Source organism: Sphaeramia orbicularis, chromosome 10 (assembly GCF_902148855.1).
Source record: "Sphaeramia orbicularis chromosome 10, fSphaOr1.1, whole genome shotgun sequence".
Lineage (NCBI taxonomy): Eukaryota > Metazoa > Chordata > Actinopteri > Kurtiformes > Apogonidae > Sphaeramia > Sphaeramia orbicularis.
Genome location: NC_043966.1, coordinates 30024088 through 30044508, shown reverse-complemented (window position 1 = coordinate 30044508; position 20421 = coordinate 30024088). Strand labels below are relative to the sequence as shown.

General features: G+C 37.9%; 1 protein-coding gene across 2 annotated transcripts in view; it reads right to left on the bottom strand.

Moving 5' to 3' along the window:
• LOC115427021 (A disintegrin and metalloproteinase with thrombospondin motifs 2-like) overlaps positions 1–20421 on the bottom strand; it is a 160470-nt gene that overhangs the window by 35257 nt on the left and 104792 nt on the right. For both annotated transcript variants that reach the window (XM_030145367.1, XM_030145366.1), the window contains exon 4: positions 9538–9743. In XM_030145367.1, the coding sequence (XP_030001227.1) occupies positions 9538–9743 (206 nt within the window). The remainder of the gene's footprint in view (positions 1–9537; positions 9744–20421) is intronic.

Here is a 20421-nt window from a genome sequence, read left to right as displayed (position 1 = left end):
AGGGAGTAGTGAGTCACTCTGCCGCTCCCCCATGGTGAAGAAAATGCCTCACAGCCTTTGACTAAAGTCTCAGACACTGATGAGATGAGATGAGATGAGAAACACTACAATATAACTTTTACAGTCTAGTTAAAGTTTTTCTGTCTAGAAATAGAGCTAAGCTAACAGAGCTGTAATGGAAACTATCAGCAGAAGCAGCACATGAAGATTATAAGACAGAGTGTTATTTTGACCAACTATCAAAATAACCTGCCATGAGTTTTTTCTTGAAGAAAACTTGATGATACCATAAACAGATGTGTGTAAACAATAAGCTTTATACTCTATTCAGTGGGTGATTCAGTTGGTGGATACATAGCACTGATTCGTTTTGGTTTTGGTAGTCCTTAGTGTGTTCTGGTATATGACTTCCTCCTGTTGTTGAGAATTTGGAATATCAATATCACACATAATCTCTTTAAATAATATTTAGCATCATGCTGGCTCACATGAGGGTGATAGTAGATGCATTATCTAATAGTACCTGGTGGTCTCTGCTCACATGCAGTGGAAATGCTAAAGTCAAGGTGAGTCGAACTGATAGTCAGTGAAAAAGCAGCATGAGCTAACACACGCTTTTTCTGCTGTAGTGGAAAGGCACTAGACGGCAAGTATAAAGATTTTCATGGACACTAACCTGAGTTCTCTGCATAGAAATAATTTACAGGAACCCAGACTGCGAAAGAATGGGGACAGTGATCAGGGAAGGTGTGCAGTGATGTGCTTGATCTGCTCAATCATTGGACATAATAAAGCACGAAAAAAAAAAAAAAAAAACTGCAAGTAGGCCGATTTAAATCTCTTCACACATTTTACACACTGAACTTTTATTTTTTTCTTCTGTAATCACAATTAGAAATGTGAGTGTCTTTTTTTTTTTTTTTTTTTAATTTGACAGCTTTTATATTTATATTTTTATTCTTGACTGTTTTTATAACTGATGTCTGTATTTTACTTTGAGCTCCTTTCAGAACATAAAACCAATGTACAACAGTACAATGGTATTTTGCAATGACAACAAAGCTTCTTCTATTCTATTCTATTCTATTCTATTCTATTCTATTCTCACAAAACACCTTAAGCAGGATCAGAAAAAAACAGTTTTAATCTGACAGCTGTTTTCATTCAACGTGGTATTAAATAAAAACACAAATTGTGAACAAGAAAGAAAGCAGAAAAAGCTCAGAAAGGCAAAGGAGAAAGGGACTGTGCACAAAAAGGACAGAAAACAGAACCAAGCCTAAGTAACACTGTAAGACAGAGGTAAAGGTGTGTCGTGGATCACAGAGATGTCGCCACCTCAAATCTTCACCTCCATAGCTGTTGGATCATACATAATATATAGTCAGCGCAACAATAATACCTCGAGTGACATATCAGTGATGATTTGTCTATTTCTGTCTACAAGTCAATTACTTTGTCCTTGCGAACAATACAAGCAGTAATAAGTACACTCAGGCTAACTTTGTAATTATTTGAATATTTTCACAGCACTTTGCACCCTGAGCTCGCAGGTTTTTTTTAAAAAAATAACTCATCATGGAAGGTCGGCTTCATTTAATAGGCAATGAAAATTTGTAGGAAAACATTTTGAAAAAAGGCATTAAAAATAAGCATTAGAAACACTCTGCTGTTGATGAGACAGAATTGAGTCATCAAATAAAATCTGGCACAAGTACTAGGCCTACATACATTAGATAAGGGTTTGCATCTTTTTATCAACAAGCAAAAGAAAACTGAGACGCAGAATCTGAGCTCTGAGTCTGACAGTACTCCTTTACCTATCTGTGACACTGCTGTGACATTATTACCAACACGACCAACCACTTCTGTGCAATAATCTTCTGTCTTGCAATAACAATGCAATATTTATTCAATATTTATCTAAAATAAATACACTATTTTTATATAGACCTGGTTTATAGGTATATATACTGTTTTACATAGATATACATACTGTTTTTACTGTTAACTGTTAATACTGTTATTTGCGCCTGCTCATATTTTATCCAGTTTTAGTTTTTCATCTACTAAGCTCTATTCTTATGTTACTTTGTTAAACTATAATTTTTTTAAAACTGTATTTTCTTGTCTGATTTTTTAGTTTTTATAATTTTACATTCGCTCTATTCTTATTTCTGTAGCACTGGTGTTTGAACATATTGTTGCATTGACTGGAGTTGTACTCCTAATTTCATTGCACACACAATAACAATACAGGCTATTCTACCTTACCTTTCACGACTCAACCTGCCATTTATTAATTGGACTAGTTCTGGTGATTTGAGAGGTTTTGGTCAGGACAAGACTGACCACTCTGCACCGACACCCACAACCTCCAGAGTAATAGTTACATACAACAGACTTCACTAATATACAGTATATCACCAAAATTAGACATGAACACACATCCTCACCTCTTCCAACAAGCACACACATGCACACACACACACCCACACACACACATGCACACACACACACACACCCCTTGACTCCACTTATATCCATAGAGAATGTAATTAACACTTTGCAGCTCATCTCTAAAGGTCTCCATTAATGGGTGAGATGGACAGGTAGACAGAAAGAGCACCTTTAGTGTCTAAATCCATCAATGTGATGTTCATCACAGAGAGATTACGGCACAATGGCCTCTACTTGGCATTTGGGCAACAGCATATTTACCACAACAGTTCCTACAACACTCTCCGGTAGCTTGTTTCAGTGAACCCTTCTCCTCCCCCTCATTATTATAATGAATCAACCCCATTTATAACAAGTACAATGAGGACACCAGACCTGCTTCAACACATCTCATCTGTGAATTCTGCTGAAGGGATGAACACCATATTTGCACATTATATTCAACATGTGGTGGACTGAAGGTGTTCTGACACATTGGTCCAGTATCTCTCATTGGTGTTCAATTGGATCTAGATCTAGTGGCTGCAAATGCCACATAGTTTTCACACTCATTGGATTATCCAGTGATCCCCATGTGCCCTGTGGACATTGACAGTACCGTCCTCCCATCGTGTTTTTCCTTTAATTTGTCACTTGTGATATACCAGACATAACGCCAAATCGGTAGTGTAAATTTTGATAATCTCACATCACTTTAATACCAATAAACCATCTCCAAATCCACTTCTTAAAGGAGCTCTGAATATGTCCCATGTCTTCTAAGACCTAATTATAAATGACAATATTGGCTGCATGTTTTTAACTGAGACATGGTTTAATACAGATGTATCAGCTACTCCCACATCATTCAGGATGATTACATATCTTTGGAGTTTCGCTCCATCACTTTTAATAACCCTCTCACACTATGCACGACAATTTACAAGCTGTCTAAACAATGCTCCTCTTTTATTTCATTTTTTTTAGTAGTACTTTTAATATTGCATACTAATTGTGACAGAATTATCATTGTAGGTGATTTCAACGTGCATGGAGACAATCAATCAGACTCCTCTGCTCTAACACATTACTCAGACTACTTATAAAATTGAAAGTGGCTTCAAATTTTATGAATTTTTCACATGATACTACAGAGAAACTACCCTCCTTCCTCATTTGGTTTTATTGTAGAGAGTTTTGATAATAAACCTCACAGTGGAATCACATAAAATGAAAAGAATGCCTTTAAACCACCACCACCCTAGAGGAATGAAGAAATTAAACAGTTAAAGGGAAATGACTGAAAAGTAGAAAGATGAAAAAAGAAAAAAATATTGATCATGAATAATCAAATGTTTCACAGTTAACTATTTATAATATGTCAATTAATTTTGCAAGACAAACACTTTAAATTGATATGCAACAATTGTGATAACCTCAATATACTTCTGTCAGCCACTGACCATGGAATAAACTGTTTTCATGGCTCTACTAATATGTTTACCAGTTCCATATGTGAAAATATTCTGACACATTCAATAGATAAAGCAGACAATAATCTATATTGATATCAATGATGACTTTTATAACCCAGAAACTCTGCTTTTGTACAATGTAGTACAAGGGAAAACATCCTTGTAGTAATGCTGAGCTACCTGGCAAAATAATGTAATAAAACCAGTAACTTTCCATTCCCTCCTACGTCAACAGAGTCTGGGGTCTTTGTTTGGTCTTTGTTGATGATCTATTTACTATTGTAAAATATTCTCTATAATTGGGTAGTTTTCCTTCTGCTCTAAAGATGGCAACAGTTAAACCTTTTCTGAAGTGTATAAATGAATTCTCCCTTAAAAAAACAAACAAACAAACAAACAAACAAAAAACAAAAAAACTACAGATCAGTACAGAGGTGCAATTTTTCAGTACAATTTTAGAGAAGCTTGTTTTCAACCAGATAAATGAGTTCATGAACTCCAATATTTTAGAAAACCATTATTCTCCCATTTAGACCTACTGAGATGGCATGTGAAGGTAGTAAATAATATCAGGTCCAAGAAGAATCCTCATCTGTCTGGTGCTCCACAAGGATCAACTGTAGGCCCTTTTTTTGTATTTCCTTCTTTTTTTAACCCATAAAGACCCAAACAGCCACCAAAGTGTCTACTGATCTAAAATGTTTAATACCTGTTAATCCACTAATATTATCAATACATGCAAATAATTAGTGTAAAATGCAGTTCTTCATCTTTTCATGGTCATCAGATATGACCCATTTGGACGTTCAGAGGTTCCGTAGGTAACGTGGAAACACCATCATCTTCTACAACATTGATTCACCAGTAAAACCCATGGAGTTGGATCAATGACAGTGGATGGAGACACTTAGTTTATGTTCAGTTAATGACATATTTTACTGAAAAAGTCCCTTTTTCTTCAGTTTTCTCTGTGTCTGATGTAATATCCCTCAACTTTAATCTGAGCTTTAATGAACATGTACATGATCTGTGAATTAAATATAGGAAAATACATTATTTTCACTGAAAAATATGAAAAATACAGAGGATAATATTATAATAAATGGTAGAAAATCGCTGAAGAAAGGTTAAATATAGAGACAAATTCACTTGGGAACTGCCACAAAACTAGCACCAGGTCTTTATGAGTTAATTTAACTTTTACATGTTTCCACAAATAAATATCATCATCATCATCATCATCATCATCATCATCATCATCATCATCATCATCATCAGACAGATATGACACAAACAGCCAGAGCTATACTGATGACATTCAGTTTTACACTGCCATGTCTCCAGACGTTTTTTGTTTTTTTTTTTCTCAGCTTTATTCTGATAAACTGATATTTTGGTAAATGGACAGGAAGCTCTGGGGAGAACTTTGTAGAAAAGCAAGGCTAACAAGTGCCACACCTAGGAGTTATCACTGATTCACTTCTTAGTTATAGTCACATAATGTAATTACATTCCAGAATGTGTTTTACCCTCTTAAAAACTTCACAGTTTGGCCATTTTTTAATAATCTATAAAAGTGATGATTGCAGTTCTTTACTGTCTGACCTCCCTTAAAAGAAATTAATGACTCTTACTTGAAAATGAGCTGCTCATGTTGGGAACAAGATGATGAAGACACTGGCTAACTGTCTGCTTCAGAGGCTACAAACATATTAATGGTACAGTTCAACTTACTTGTTTTTATCCTGAACCCTTAAGAATCCTCAGATTATCTGGAAGTAATTTTACATTTTTTTCCTAAAATCAAACAAAAATCTACCTTTATTACTATAGTTACTGTCTGATATGGCAGCTATGAATCATGCTGTTTTTAAAACCGTTGTTATTTTTTTTTTTTTTATTGTTTTATTATGATTTTATTGTGATTTATTCTTTTATAGTGTAAAGCACTTTATATCACAGCTTTTCTGCTAGAAATTATATTATATCTAATGATACTTTATGTAATCATAATTGTACATTCCAAAAGTTGCATCTAAATGAATGTTCTTGATTTTTCATTCTGATGAAGACCTGTGTCTCTAAAATTTAAATATTTTAACTCAATTCTATATATGTATTTTTAATGAAATAGAAAGAGTGACACCGTAGCATATAGAAATAATCCAGTGGTATCAATTATAATTACTTTATAATACACAAAAACTACACTTATTAAAGATATGTAAATAGTTCATAGATGGGTTATAAACACTTTATGAGTCCTTCATTAAATAAAGGTTACTGAACAATCTTCATTCACTGAATAGAGTTCATTATTGTGTAAGATCTGCACTTTTTCTTTCTTTATTTTTTTTTAATTTATCTGTCCTGTTAAACCTCACATCTTATTTTATCTATTGTCTTTACCAGTCAGCATTTACCAATGAGTAATGAAAGCCAAATAGGAGCCTTACATGAAGGTAACAGTGACGGTAAAAGTGGTCTCACTATTTGGAAAGTAACAGGCCACTGCTGCCCATTTTTCAAGTGTAATGATAATTAATGAAAAGTAATAATGATATGAACCATTTAAAACATTTGCCTTATTGTAAAGAGACACAAAAAAGATGAATGGGCCTGGATTTCCATTCTCACCCACCACTGTTAACCTCTAAAGACAATGAATGGCATGGTGAGTTATGTGGGTGGATCCATCATTGATCCATTGATGCAACCCAGAAATCACATGACACTGTTAATGGAGGCAAACACATGAGAAAGGAGTGGGAAGCAGAATTACCAATACACACATACAACTAAACACACACATCAACACCTGCAGGCACACACTAATACTCTGGGTGAACTTCGCAGACAGGATTTAGAGGTTTTCGTCAGACTGCTTTGATGTCCTGCAGACAACAGTGTCATCCCCAACCTCCGTTAAATCATATAGACACACATGTAAGACCAAATTGTCCACTTTGACCCTTTTTCTCACTGCTGCAGTCATTAAAAGCACAAAAAGTGAGAGAGATTCATTAGGAAGAGAGGGGAAGATGCAGAGATTATAGGCATTAAATTTTGTTACAAAACACTATAAAAGCCAGTGTGTACTATTTACTTTACAGAATGACCTTCTGCACTGAAACAGACACTCTTTATTCATCGTTTGAAGGGAGCTGTACCACTGTGTAACAGCTGTTCTATCAAAAGACAGAGCATCGTTTTTTTAAGGTGAGCTGAAAGTGTAAACATTTAGTGAAATCCAGAAATCAGATATTGATGCTGTGGTGGAAGTAAGGAGATAAATGAGAGGAGAGGAGAGAAAATGAAAGGAGAGGAGAGAAAACGAAAGGAGAGGAGAAGAGAGAAAACGAAAGGAGAGGAGAGGAGAGAAAACAAGGAGAGAAAATGAGAGAAGAGGAAAGGAGAGAAATTGGAAGGAAAAAGTCAAGTGAGGAAACAAGAGACAAAACCAGAGGACAGAAGACATAAGAGAAAATAAGTGGACAAAAGAGGAAGGGAGGGGAGGGGAGAGGAAAGGAAAGGAAAGAAGAGAAGGGAGGAAATAGGAGGAGAGGAGTTTGCTGATATTCTGTAGGATGGTTACATCCCCAGTTAAATCATAATTGTTTAGTAAATGCTTAGTGCATCAGTGACATTAGACTGCCTTCCATTTTTAGAGCTCTCTTTTTCCTGAATTACATGAATCATAAATATGACTAATATTATTTAGGCAAAATTCAATAGGTAACATTTACTAATAAAAATGTGAACCAACCAAATAATTCAAGGTCTGTGAGAAAAAAGCGAAGCAGATAAAGAAGAAAAGTATTCCTATCTTTGCAGTTGCACCAAGGTAACTTGTCTCCATTAAAATAGCTCTAAAAGCTGTCATACAGTATGAGTGCATTTATAGAAAATAAATCTACCTTGTACTGAAATATGTCTTCACATAAACCTGGGTTATCACTCACATTATACTTAGAAAGTTTTTTAACATTGTTGAGGATTTGTTGGCATAAACTACCCAAGTCAGGGAGTAACAATGCAAAAGAACTCTGTAAAAGCGAGTCAGTGCTGCTGAGAGACTGGGAGAGTCAGGGAAAGACAGAGAGGGAAAGAAATAAAAGAGAGAGAGCGCACACCCATCCTGAAGTGAGCAAAGCAAACTTTCAAGAAGAAAGTCGCCCAGATGCCAAGCGTGGGAGGCAGCCCTTATTTATTTATTTCTGTTTATCTGGCTGTCAGTAATTTATTCCGAATGCACTGTTTAAAATACTCCTTCTCCCTCTGTCTCTCCAACTCTTCCCCACAGATTAGACGGGGGCTGCGACAGGGCTGCGTATTCCCTTCTCCTATATTGTCTAACAAATATCTAAAAGGGGAGGCAGAGAGCACAGCGGCTCTTGTTCTTTCTCAAGCGCTGAGCTGAGACAAAGAGGTGTGGCAGGATTTGTTGCTGTATGCTTGCACCTGCTTAACAGTCGGAGATTGGTTTCTTGCGCAGTGGGTCGCTGCACAAGTAAAAGCAAACAGGAGCACACACACACACACACACACACACACACGTACAAATGAATGCAAACAGCACTTTCACCACAGGTTTAATTTGCAAAGATTAAAGTCTGCATTGTCACACCGACACACAATCATATGTACACGTACACACACACACACTCTTGCAAAAACACCTGGGAGCATGAGTGCTTGGCTAAGTGTTGTTGTGGCCTGGAGCACACTGCCTGCTGTTTCTGCATCTCTCTCTCTCTCTCTTTTGCTTAGACACACAAACACACTCGCAATGAATGATGACATGACACAAACCCTGATGAAACGATATGTAGGAGCCCCTTCAGAGCAGAGGGCTCACCTAACACACACTCTCTCTCACACACACACTCACACACACACAGGCACAAATGAAATCTCATCATATTCAGATAGTGAAGAAAGGATTACCCGCGGCTGATTGCTGGATGAGAACATGTTGGGAGGGAATTGAATGCTTATTCAGTGTGTGTGTGTGTGTGTGTGTGTGTGTGTGTGTGTGTATGTGTGTATATGCGTTTGTGTTACCCTCTTTCTTTGACCTCTCTGTGACTTACCTCCCTCTGAACTCCAACCGAACATTTGCCCACTTAAATATTTCAACTAGCAACGTCACTGACCATTTTAACGGAAAGTGTAGGGAACAGGACAATGCATTCATGGGATTGTGTGTGCGTGAAGTACAACTTGAGATTTGCTTGATCATCATGATCACTGACAATCATCATCAATCATCAACTTTTTTTTTTACACACAGTAAACTTAAGTGTCTGTATATGTTCCTGAATCTCTAATAAAAGACTGATCACAGATGTTTTAGATGAGCTGAAAGTGTAAACAGTGAAAGGAAAATAAGATTTTTATACCATGTTGAAAGTAAGGAGAGGAGAGGAGAGGAGAGGAGAGGAAACGAGAGGAGAGGAAACGAGAGGAGAGGAAACGAGAGGAGAAAGAAGAGGAAACAAGAGAAGAGGTGAAATGAGAGGAAATGAGAGGAAAGAGAACACAATAAAACAAGAAGTGAGGGAACAAGAAGGAATGAAACCAGAGGAGAGGTTTCATATATTTGTATGGTTCAGACACTTACGATGTTCATCAGTGTGAGAAGGTATTTTTGTACGTGCTCCTTCCCATGAAACTGGACCACGGAGTCGTCGACACCCAGAAGCACCTCGATGTTGTAGGCCCTGTCCAAGCTCTGCCTCCGTATGCGCCCGGCTCGTGTGTGGTTGATGCTCTGCTCAACGCCGCGATACAGAGACTCCAGGTCCATGAGGCCGCCGAGATCTGCACCTAGAAAATCAAAACAGCCTCTGATTGTCATGTAATAATAGAGGGAAACGGCAAAAAACAACTATATATTTAGTTGCTAAGAATGTCAGTGTACAAATTTTAATCAATGAAACATCATCCAACAATTATATGCTAGTTTAAGGCTTACAGAAAACCACCAGGTGACTGTGGAATTAAACCTGGCATATGTGTTGCCACAAACCAGCGTCTGATCATTGTTTTACCCCACTCAAATCATATCATATCATATCATATCATGAAAAAATATTGCAGATTTAAAAGGATGCAAACAATGGCAATAGGGGATTTTCACACATGACCTGGAAATGGTTTGAAACTACTGAGTTTGAGTACCACTTCTTCAGGTTTACTTGTCAAGAATGGCTGAGGCAACATCGAAGTGTCACTGCTGTGTGCCCCAATGTACATCAAATAAACAAAGGCGACCATATTTAAGTTTTCATGGTTTTCCTTCAGATTAGTTGAGAAGAAGAAATGGATCATCGCAATTCACCAAGATGAGGGACCGAACTTCAGAATCCAATCAGGAAGTATGTTTGTGTGCAGCCAACATTTCTGGGAAGAGGATCACCAGGGAAACATCAGCGGTATTGTGAAGGGAATCATGAGGTTAAAAGTAGGGAAAACACAAGAGAGTTCTGCACTGGGTCAGGTACCTGCTGGGAAAAAAAAAAACAATTTTCGCGGGTATGGGTAAAATTAAATGAAATGCAGGTGGGTAGCAGGCAAGGATGTGTAAAAAATAAAAGAATATTCATGGATGAAAATAATTTGCAGGACATTTAATGATGTTCATTAAATTTCACCATGGTTGATCCACAGCCGGTTTGTTTTATTGTGAAGTGAGCTTCACCTCTGTTTACATCCAGCCACAGATGTCACTGACCAGCACATATTAGAGATTTATTGATAGCGGGCGTTTTAGCCAAAAATAAAGCCCTTAAAAGTGAGTTACTGTGAAGACAGTAATCACTTTTCCTTTGACCCTCAAATTGCGTGAATATAACTTGCACATTAAAATTTTTCTAATTGGAAAATGACAATTTCACCAAAACTCTAATTTTTCAATTAAAAGCTTTTGCGCTGGCAAGAGGTGTTTTTTTTCGGGCATAGCTCAAATGGTAGACCATGCAAAAATGCAATGGAAAGACCTTTTTCCACAACTAGAGTCACATGAATTAAAATAAACAGATGGTGATGAACGTTACAACAAGCGAAGAAGAAGACTTTTAAAAGAAACATGGCACAGTATGTGTGGACGCTCCAGGAAACTGAATCATTTTTTTTATTTAGTACAGGATAGAGGGGTAATATATAATAATATATCTGTAAATCAATACAATATTTATGTCCGTCACCATGTTTATGGAATGACTTCTCATGTCATCTCACGATAACAAATAAACAAATCATCGCATTTGTGATCTAATGGAAAAACCATCAATACACACTTCTGTTTTTTCGACATTTAGTGAATATTGGTGAAGTTTTACGAATATGTCCAGTGGAAAAGCCACAAATGTGTTTAATCATGGGTCGGGTCGGGTCGGGGTGTGGGTCTAATGTATGTGGGTATGGATGGACATGAAAAAAATGTGGGTCGGGTTACAGGACTCAGCTGTGCGGGTACGGGCGGGTACAGGTTTGGAAAAGTGGGCCCGTGCAGGACTCTGGTTGCCTTTGTTTATTCGATGTGCATTGGGGCACACAGCAGTGACACTTCGATGTCGCCTCAGCTGTTATTGACAAATAAACACAAAGAAGCAGTACACAAACTCAGTAGTTTCAAACTCGTTTCCGGTCATGTGTGAAAACCCCCTATTGCCATTGTTTGCATCCTTTCAAATCTGCACAGCTGGTGTGTTTGTGCTCACTGAGTTACTACTGTGTGTTTGGTGTATCTGTGAGTGCTACACATTCAGATCCATAAGTACATGTCTAGTTTTCTGAGTGTGTGTTTGGTGTCTGTGTGTCTGTCTTTTGTTTGCTTTCCAAGACACCAGTTGACAAACAAGCATGAGCGTCCCCCATAAGCGGTGGTAACGGTGCGACTATCCTTTGCAGATCCTCTCCTAATCAACCAAATATTTCTATTCCCATCTGAATAAAAGCAGCAGATGGTGCTCGCTAAACACATGGATTAAGGCAGCTCCTTCACACAGGGGCTGCCCACCCTGCTCTTTTCTTGGCTTGCTACATGCTGAAAAAAATGCAAATTACACAAGAAACTAAATTTGAGGTTAACTGTGTAACTTACTATAGCAGGGATTAGTTCAAATCACTTACCATAGCAACGGTGAAGCCTAAGTGTATATCAAAGTATATGGCAGGTGGACAGTTAAATAAGTCTAATAGTTTAAAAGTTCATAGTACCTTTAAGCAGGGATGTGTATCACTGCAGTTGTTATCTGTATTCTTATTACCCTGCCCCCACGAAGGGGAGGCAAGCGGTATTGTTTTTGGTTCGGTTTGTTTGCTTTTCATTTGTTTCTTTGATTGTAAACACTCTAGCAGCAAACTATTGCTTCAATTCATGCCAAATTGGGTTTATACATTGCCAGTGACCTGGAACAGATGTCATTACACTTTGGGAAAAGTAAGTCAAAGTTTAAATTTTTTATGAATTTTTAAAATCTTTTTTTTTCTGCCATTTACTTACAATGGGTGAAATTTCACGTCTGTAGCAGCAAAACTATCGGTTGAATTCATACCAAACTGGGTTTATAGATTGCCAGTGACCCAGAATAGATGTGGTTACATTTTGGGAAAAGTAGGTCAAAGTTCAAATTTTTGTCTGACTTTTCAATTTTTTTTCCCTCCCATTTACTTATAATGGCAAAATTTCAAATGTCTATAAAAACATAAACTTGTTTCAATTTACTTCAAACTTGGCACATATATAGAGGCAACTGACATGCTGATGTCACCACATGCATAGACATGATGACATCAGCTGGATCGATGCCAAAATAAACTACAATTCGTGCGAGGGCCGGGGTTTGTTATGCCTGGCACCCCTTGTTGGTTCTGTTTTAAATTAGGATTAGACTTCAATCTCAGAATTAGTAGTTTTAATTTGTCATTTTGTCAGTTTTCTAAAATAATTGCCTAAGTCTTCTTTTTTTGACAAAAAAAAAAAAAAATATATATATATATATATGTGTGTGTATATATATATATATATATATATATATATATATATATATATATGTATATATGTATGTATATATATATATATATATATATATATATATATATATATATATATATATATATATATGTATAATTTTATTTATTTATTTATTTTTTTGCCTAAATCATCAAAATTTTAAAAGTTTTTTGTGTTTCCTGAAAAAATCTGAAAAAAATTTGGCAAATAATGATTTACTGAAAAACAAAATGGTCTTTCACTCATTAATTTTATGTCTAAATATAAATGCACTGCTCTTAATCTATGAACAAGTGATGATGCTCTGACCATGTCACATTAAATTTATGAATAGTGACGTAGTAGCAGTCATTTTTAATCACTAATTTGTTTTTCTATTTAGGCGTCATAAACCAATACTATGAGCCAAACATCAAGTTGTTCTTTCCTCCACTTGTACTCGACAGACTTTCATTTGGTGGTTTTGTGACAGATCTGCTCATTTCAATTCGAATAATGTAAAAAAAAAAAAAGTCACATTTGTGTCCATGAGTGAAATGTCCACTTTTTTTAGTTCACAGGTGAACTCACTGTCACTGGGATGTCTGTGTGCTTGAGCAGCTCGATGCAGTGTGTGAGGACAGAAATAAATGACAGAAATAAATGTAGTGAGAAAAATCTGCCAACAACTTTTATGTAAGTTTTATGTTGCTACGATAAATAGGAGCCTTTTTTTTCTATATTTTCTATCTCCAGTTCCATTCAATGATATATGAAAACCAGAAATATCAAAGCTTATCAATAGTCCGGTCTTTAATTATTTTGCCTCAATGCCTGTTTAGTACTGGATTGTGGTAAACATCCCTCCTTCTGCACAATGTAACAAAAATCTAAAAATAGTGCAATTGAGCAAAACCTGCATAATTTGCTTAAACAGTCTTATTTATTATTTTGTGATTAGTAATTTCTTTTTCAGTGCACAGATTACTTATTACAACTTCAACTAATGTAAATTACACCTAAACATAAACTAGTATCAGACTCGGCTTTATTGTCATTCGATCAATGGTATATGATAGAACGAAATATAGTTACCCAGGTCTTGGTTTCGTAGCATAAGAAAGATAAAGAATAAAATGTAAAATATATAAAAGGTAAGCAGGGTAGAACAAAAACTACTATACAATATGCAAACATAAATAGATAAATAAATAAATAAATTCTTAGCATGTACAAAATAACACAGAATGCAGCAACAGTACAGTTAAAGTAGTGGTATAGTAGTAGTATAGTTGGTATGGTAGTAGTATAGTTGGCTTAGAAGTACTACACAGCACCTTTCTGCTCATTATACAGCAGACGTGTTTGTTTTCCTGTTTTTCATGATTCTGCTCTGTTTCTCTATGTACAGCTAATTCTTACAAAACAAAAACACAATTTAGATTTCCAACTGATTAAGCGCTAATGAAAACACATCTAGGAATATTCCAATTTCATTTTTGCTATTACATCCCTCTACGTCTTACACACTGAATCTCAAAACCGTGTCGATCTGATCCGGTTTCTTTTTCAGCTAAAGCGACGAAGTCATTGTGTATACAGATGACAAATTGTCCTGTCTTAAGAGCCAAGGCCACTCTGTGTCCTCCCTCATCATCCCTCTGTCTTTCTCTCATCCTCCTGGTATGTAGACACAGCATGGCCTTGCTTGTACAGAAGCCATGGAAGGACAAGTCATGCAGTCTTGAACATGTGGTCTCAGTGGATTCAACAAAGCACTATCCTCTCTGACTCCAGCCAAGGCCTCCCACAGCCAAGGATGACACACAGCACAGCTCATGGAGTGGTGTGTGTGTGTCTGCGATGGTGTGTGTACATAGGTGCGTGTCTGTGAGTGCGTACACAGTGTGGACAAACATTTCCAATTGGGCTATAAATCACTTCTCCAACAGGAGCTTTAATTTAGTTGAAGCTTGTGTGCAGGCCTGACTAACTGTAATAGATATGCTGTTTTTGACGACAGAGCTCTATTTGAAGGAGCCGGGAGGTGAGTTGATTCAACACGTGGTACGAGGGAACAGCTCTAGTGCTGTGACACATGCAGTTAGTACAAGCGTTGAGTGAAGGGAAAAGAACGAGATGCAAGAGGAAGATACAAAGGAAGAGGAAGAGAGATCTGCCACCTTGTCTCCCAATCAGCAAGGGGCATCCCACTATCCCACTCCCTCTTATGTAATGTTTCCAAGGCAACGGGCTCATGGGTAAAACAACGACCGCGTGGCTAATATTGGCTCCTGAGTCGCTAGGAGAATGAATCTGGAAGTATGAATATGATCCCATATCTGCCCACATCCAAGTGAGTGACAGAATACCCACACAGAAAGAAACAAGGAGTGTGTGTGTGTGTGTGTGTGTGTGTGTGTGTGTGTGTGTGTGGGGGGGGGGGGGGGGGGGGGGGGACTAATATAGCAAAAGATGAGAGACTGGGAAAGGAGAATTTAAAGATTTTTGCAGCACATAATTTTGCTCACTCTCACAGCTCGTCTCACACACATCTTTTTTTCCCTTGTTAGTAGAGGAAGCTGGATTTAAGGAGGTGTACTTCACAACAACCCTTGGCTCTCCCTAGTTATAGCCGCCTTTAACGAGCCTGATGTCATAACCACACCATCTGCTTTTAAAGACAGGTCCAGATATTTTTACCTTTTGCTTATGTAATATTGAGACAAAACACAGGAAAAAAAACCAGTACTGTGTTCTCACTTTTAACTCAGCGCCTTCACAAAATTGCAGTTCCTTGAAAACTGCGATTGAAACAATGCAAGGACGTTGCATAACAAGGGGACACAGCTGTAGAGTAAGTGAAGGGAATAAGGTAGATATAAGTCAACATGACACTAGTGGAGTGGGGAGTGGGAGGTGGCTAAACCATAGGCTTAAAGGTGTTTGACCAGGAAAGGTCCAACTGTTCAGCCCTCTCAGTCACATCACACCTCTGTCCTTGCTTACACTTGCTCGAACACATTTTTTTTCCCTCCGTCTTCAGCTGTTTTGAAACAAGTTTTTCAGATAGGAGGAAAAAAAAACTGTGGAGGAATTAGGTGTAAGAGAGATTGAGGGAGGCAGTAGGGGAGGTGAGAGGTAGCGCTAAGGGGTGTGATGGATGAGAGAGAGAAAGATGAGAAGAGACCAGAAGGACCTTGGACGTTGTGAGTTCCGCTTCAAGCTCCTGCAGTGATGGAGAATATCGTTCTCATGCAGAGCAACTGTGTCTGTCTGTGAGGCATTAGCGTGCTGCAGTTGTTCCCACTGCAATCGCTTCTATTCGGCCTCAGAAACCCAACTTTTGTCACTCTTAACATACAGATACAGAACTGGTCTGGCAAAAATAGACATTTTCATTGTCAGAATCGTTCTAACCATGCACAAACACACACATTCCTGCAGCTCTAATTTTTCCTGCTGCTTTATTTTATTATTCCTTTCCTACCCACCCATTCTCAGTCCTCATTTACATTTCCACGTTGTGGTTTATGCTGTCTGGATCCCTGTATAAACTGCCCCCTCCCACCTCCGTCGCCACACAAACACTATATACGTGTGAACACTTTCCCACACACAGCCCTCTCTCTCCTAGTATTCTCATTCAGGTGGGGTATAGAGCACGGCCTTATTAGGAGACAAAGGTTCTTTGTCTTTCAACCTTTGCAAAATGTCAAGAATGTCTGGTTGCCCGCTGAATAAGAGAGGGGGTAGAGGGGGTCCAGAGAGTAAGAAGAGACTACAAGCCACAACAAGAGAGGGAGAGGATGGTGATGATAATTCAGGTCAAGAAACATTACACTATCAGCCAGGGTCTTTGGTTTAAGGTGACTGGTTGGCAGTCGGTTGTGGCGCATCGCTCTGCACTGCATTCAGAAGCTGCACTGTATAATGACAGGCTTTGACCTCATCATGGTCACTGTGGTCACACCTGTGGAAGATGTGTGTGACAGCAAATGTCTGTGTTTGCATGCGGTAGCATGTGTCATACTCAGCTACAGCAGAGACAGACAGATGAAGAACAATTATTGACAACAGGTGTGAGTAGTGAACAATGTTTGTCTGTGGAGGTTCTCATTTGCCCAGGTCATCATTCTTCTTGGTAGTTCTTCTCAGTTCAACTGGACTGGTTTAGCTCCTTAGAAAATGAGACACGAAACATTTTCAAAAGAGCTAAACCAGTCCAGTTGAACTGAGAACTACCACGAAAAACAACGTTTATGGAAAATTCTACAGGAGATACTGAATAGGTGAGTCCAAGTAACACCCTATGTGCATTTCTGTGGATAAAATGCAAAAGTAAAGCTAAACATAACATATTTATTTTGTATCTGGAGCTTCCATACTTAAGTAAAAGCTGTCCATGTTCTAGAAACAATGGTAGATCATTGTTGCAAAATTGGAACTGAAATTGAAATTTATTTAGAACACGTAAAGAAGAAAAAAAAGATCTTACAAACAAGTGGAAACAGAAGAGAAAAAATCCACCATTCTACATTTTGTAGAAACTATCAATTGCATGATGCCTTTATTTACATATTTACTAGTGGGACAAAGTCCAGAACTTATTTATTACCACCCTTTTCAATAATAATATTTATCTGGCTTCCTCATTGATTAAAACATCCATTACAATTACATACATTTTCCATAGACATAGAGTTTATCATTATTATCACTTGAAATAATATAAATTGTTGATATTAATGTCTGTATTGAATACTTCTAGAAATATATAAATATATATATATATTTTTTTTAAATTTGATTAATGAGGCATTAAGACAGAAGAAATTAATTCCTGATATACATATGTGTATACTGCTATCCATAATATATTCCTATGACACATTCCTCTGTTTATTCCACATAAGTATCACCTTAGACCTGATTACATTCTGAGTCCCAGTTACACTTTATCAATCAAGAGTAAATCACATTATCACAATCATTTCAAGAGAAGAGAATAGGTACACATATTTTATTTCAACTTTATGGGTGACACTGTATATACTTGCATAAATACAGACATAAATTTACCCACTTACATATCATTAGCATAACTGTCTAAGTCATATTTTTTTCTGGTCATAGCTGATACAAAATGAAGCAGCAGTGTTAGGAGTGTAATAGATATCACAATTTGGCCAAAAATATGACTTAGGCAATTATGCTGTGATATGAAAACATTATACCCACCATCTACAGATATGTATTTGTGCAAAGTGTGGGTTTGTCGTATCTCCTACTGTATAAAACTGAAATTTTATAATCAGGCAGGGCCAAGTTGCCTATTTTTACCAGGAAATATAAGTAACATATTAATAGTATCATGAATATTGTTTTCTTTGAGGATTTCTGCCTACACACAGCCTTCCCTTCATAAGTGATTAAAATCTTATCTGTTAAAATGCTCCTGTTTATTTTGCGTATTTTTCTCATATGAGTGGCAGCAGGTGGGAGGGTTAGGGCTGGACTCATTAGTGCTCACCTCAGTTCAAGGCTGTTTCCACAGAGGTGCTCAGCTATCCACACTCACATTAACTAATTTACTTACAGGCATGTCCTGGTCACATAGCTCAAGGCATGGACATTTTGTCTTGCTGGTGACAGCTTTATGGATTGTCAAGGTGATAAGTGGCTCGGGCAGCATGCCGTTAACACTGCTGCTAGCATCAGGACAGGTAGCAACATGCCATACTATCCTGCACCATGTCCCCGTGCTGAATGCTCATTATTTCTAAACAGCCATATGACAGCGGTAAAGCTACAGACTACTGCAGTACATATAGTGAAATAGAACTCCCATAATCATTCTGCTGTTAATTATTTAGGTTGGCAATCAGCAATCTAATTTTACATGGACAGCTCCCAGAAGACTGTCAAATTATTCATACACTGAACTTTGCCCATTTATTAATACCGCTTTAGGTGAGCTGTTTATTTTTAACTATGACTTCTATATCGCTGATTTGATGTTTTAAATGGACAAGCCTTGGCTGTGATTTCCACGTCCATATAGATCCATAATATTTAGGCTCATGCGTTGGCTTCTAGAAGTGGAGCAGGGGACCATTTTTTAATATTGCATGAAGCAGCTTTTATAATCAGCAGGCAAGAGGGCCACCTATCCTCACCGCTGCTCGGTATGTCTGTGGATTTCTGGTGGTTCGGGAGACAATGCAACCTTTAGCTCTCCCCTCTTACATAACTGTCTGTCTGTCAGAAACACACAGGGCGGTTGGCTGCTGGGGAGGTGCTGTGGTGCACACCGATTCCCCTGGTGTCCTGCTGTACCACCGTTTCATTAGCCTAGCTGAGCCTTTTCTTCATGAAGTCTTTTCTGCACATCCAGGACACAAAACCAGCAGAAATCATCAGAATTTACACATCACAATGAACCATCCTCATCGTAACAATTAATACATAAAGGAACATCCCATGTAAATATTGGAAACACAATTCCAGACATAATAATCCAATTACTTCCACCCACAGAAACACCGTTGCTGGCAAAGATCAGTCGTCTCCCAACTCTCTTCGTTCTGTGGTTGGATCTAAGGAGCTCGATGTAAACTGGAGAGCCTTAGTGTCCAATAAGACAGCAAAGCCAGGCTGATATAGGGCTTACTGCAGGTCTCATCCAGTCTGAAACTGGCCTGTCTGAGTACCTGTCCTTCAGTGTGTCTGTCTATATCAGCCTCAGGAAGGCAGACATTTATAAAGGTCTGTTATGAAATCAAAAAGTGGGAAAACATCCCCTACCCTGACAGGGCAACAAGCAAAACAGAAAAAAACCCCAAAACAAACTACAACACAACAGCATATGCAGACAAGAGAAATGCTTCATCTGCGTCTCTTATTAATGTCTTATCAAGCCCACTGCCTGTACGTCTACTTTAAAAGAGCTTGTACAGCTATGAATCAATCTTACTAGGAAACAGTTTGTGCATCAGGGAGGAGATAAAGAAAGAGAGGCTGACAGCGAGGTGCAAGGTCCTACCACCAGAGGACATAAATCTCAGCAGAGACAGCATCTTGCTATCTTAAAAGGTTTGCGACCCCCTTGTCACCTCTCTCTAACCCTGAAGCCCTTCTTTGTCATGTCTGTCCCTCTTTAACCTCATCTTATGTCACTAGCACCCGACCTGTCTCCTAAAAATATGTTCATATAGAACTATTACGCATTTGTGTTTCTGTATGAAACAGTGTAATTCTATCAACATTTATATTGATGGCATCTACCCTGTCCTTACCCTTTAGTGTTCTCGTAGATTATCCACTGCTGACAATTGATGGATCACTACTCTTTTTAAAGTTCTGTCTGGGCAACTTAAAGCACAAAGTTAGTGTTTCTCAACAGGGGTGGTAGAGCCCCCCAGGGGGTGTTGGGACAATGTTGAGGGGCGTTTGGAAGGAGAAAGCTGCGAGGGGGACACTGAGGCACAAATGGTGTTATTCCTCACA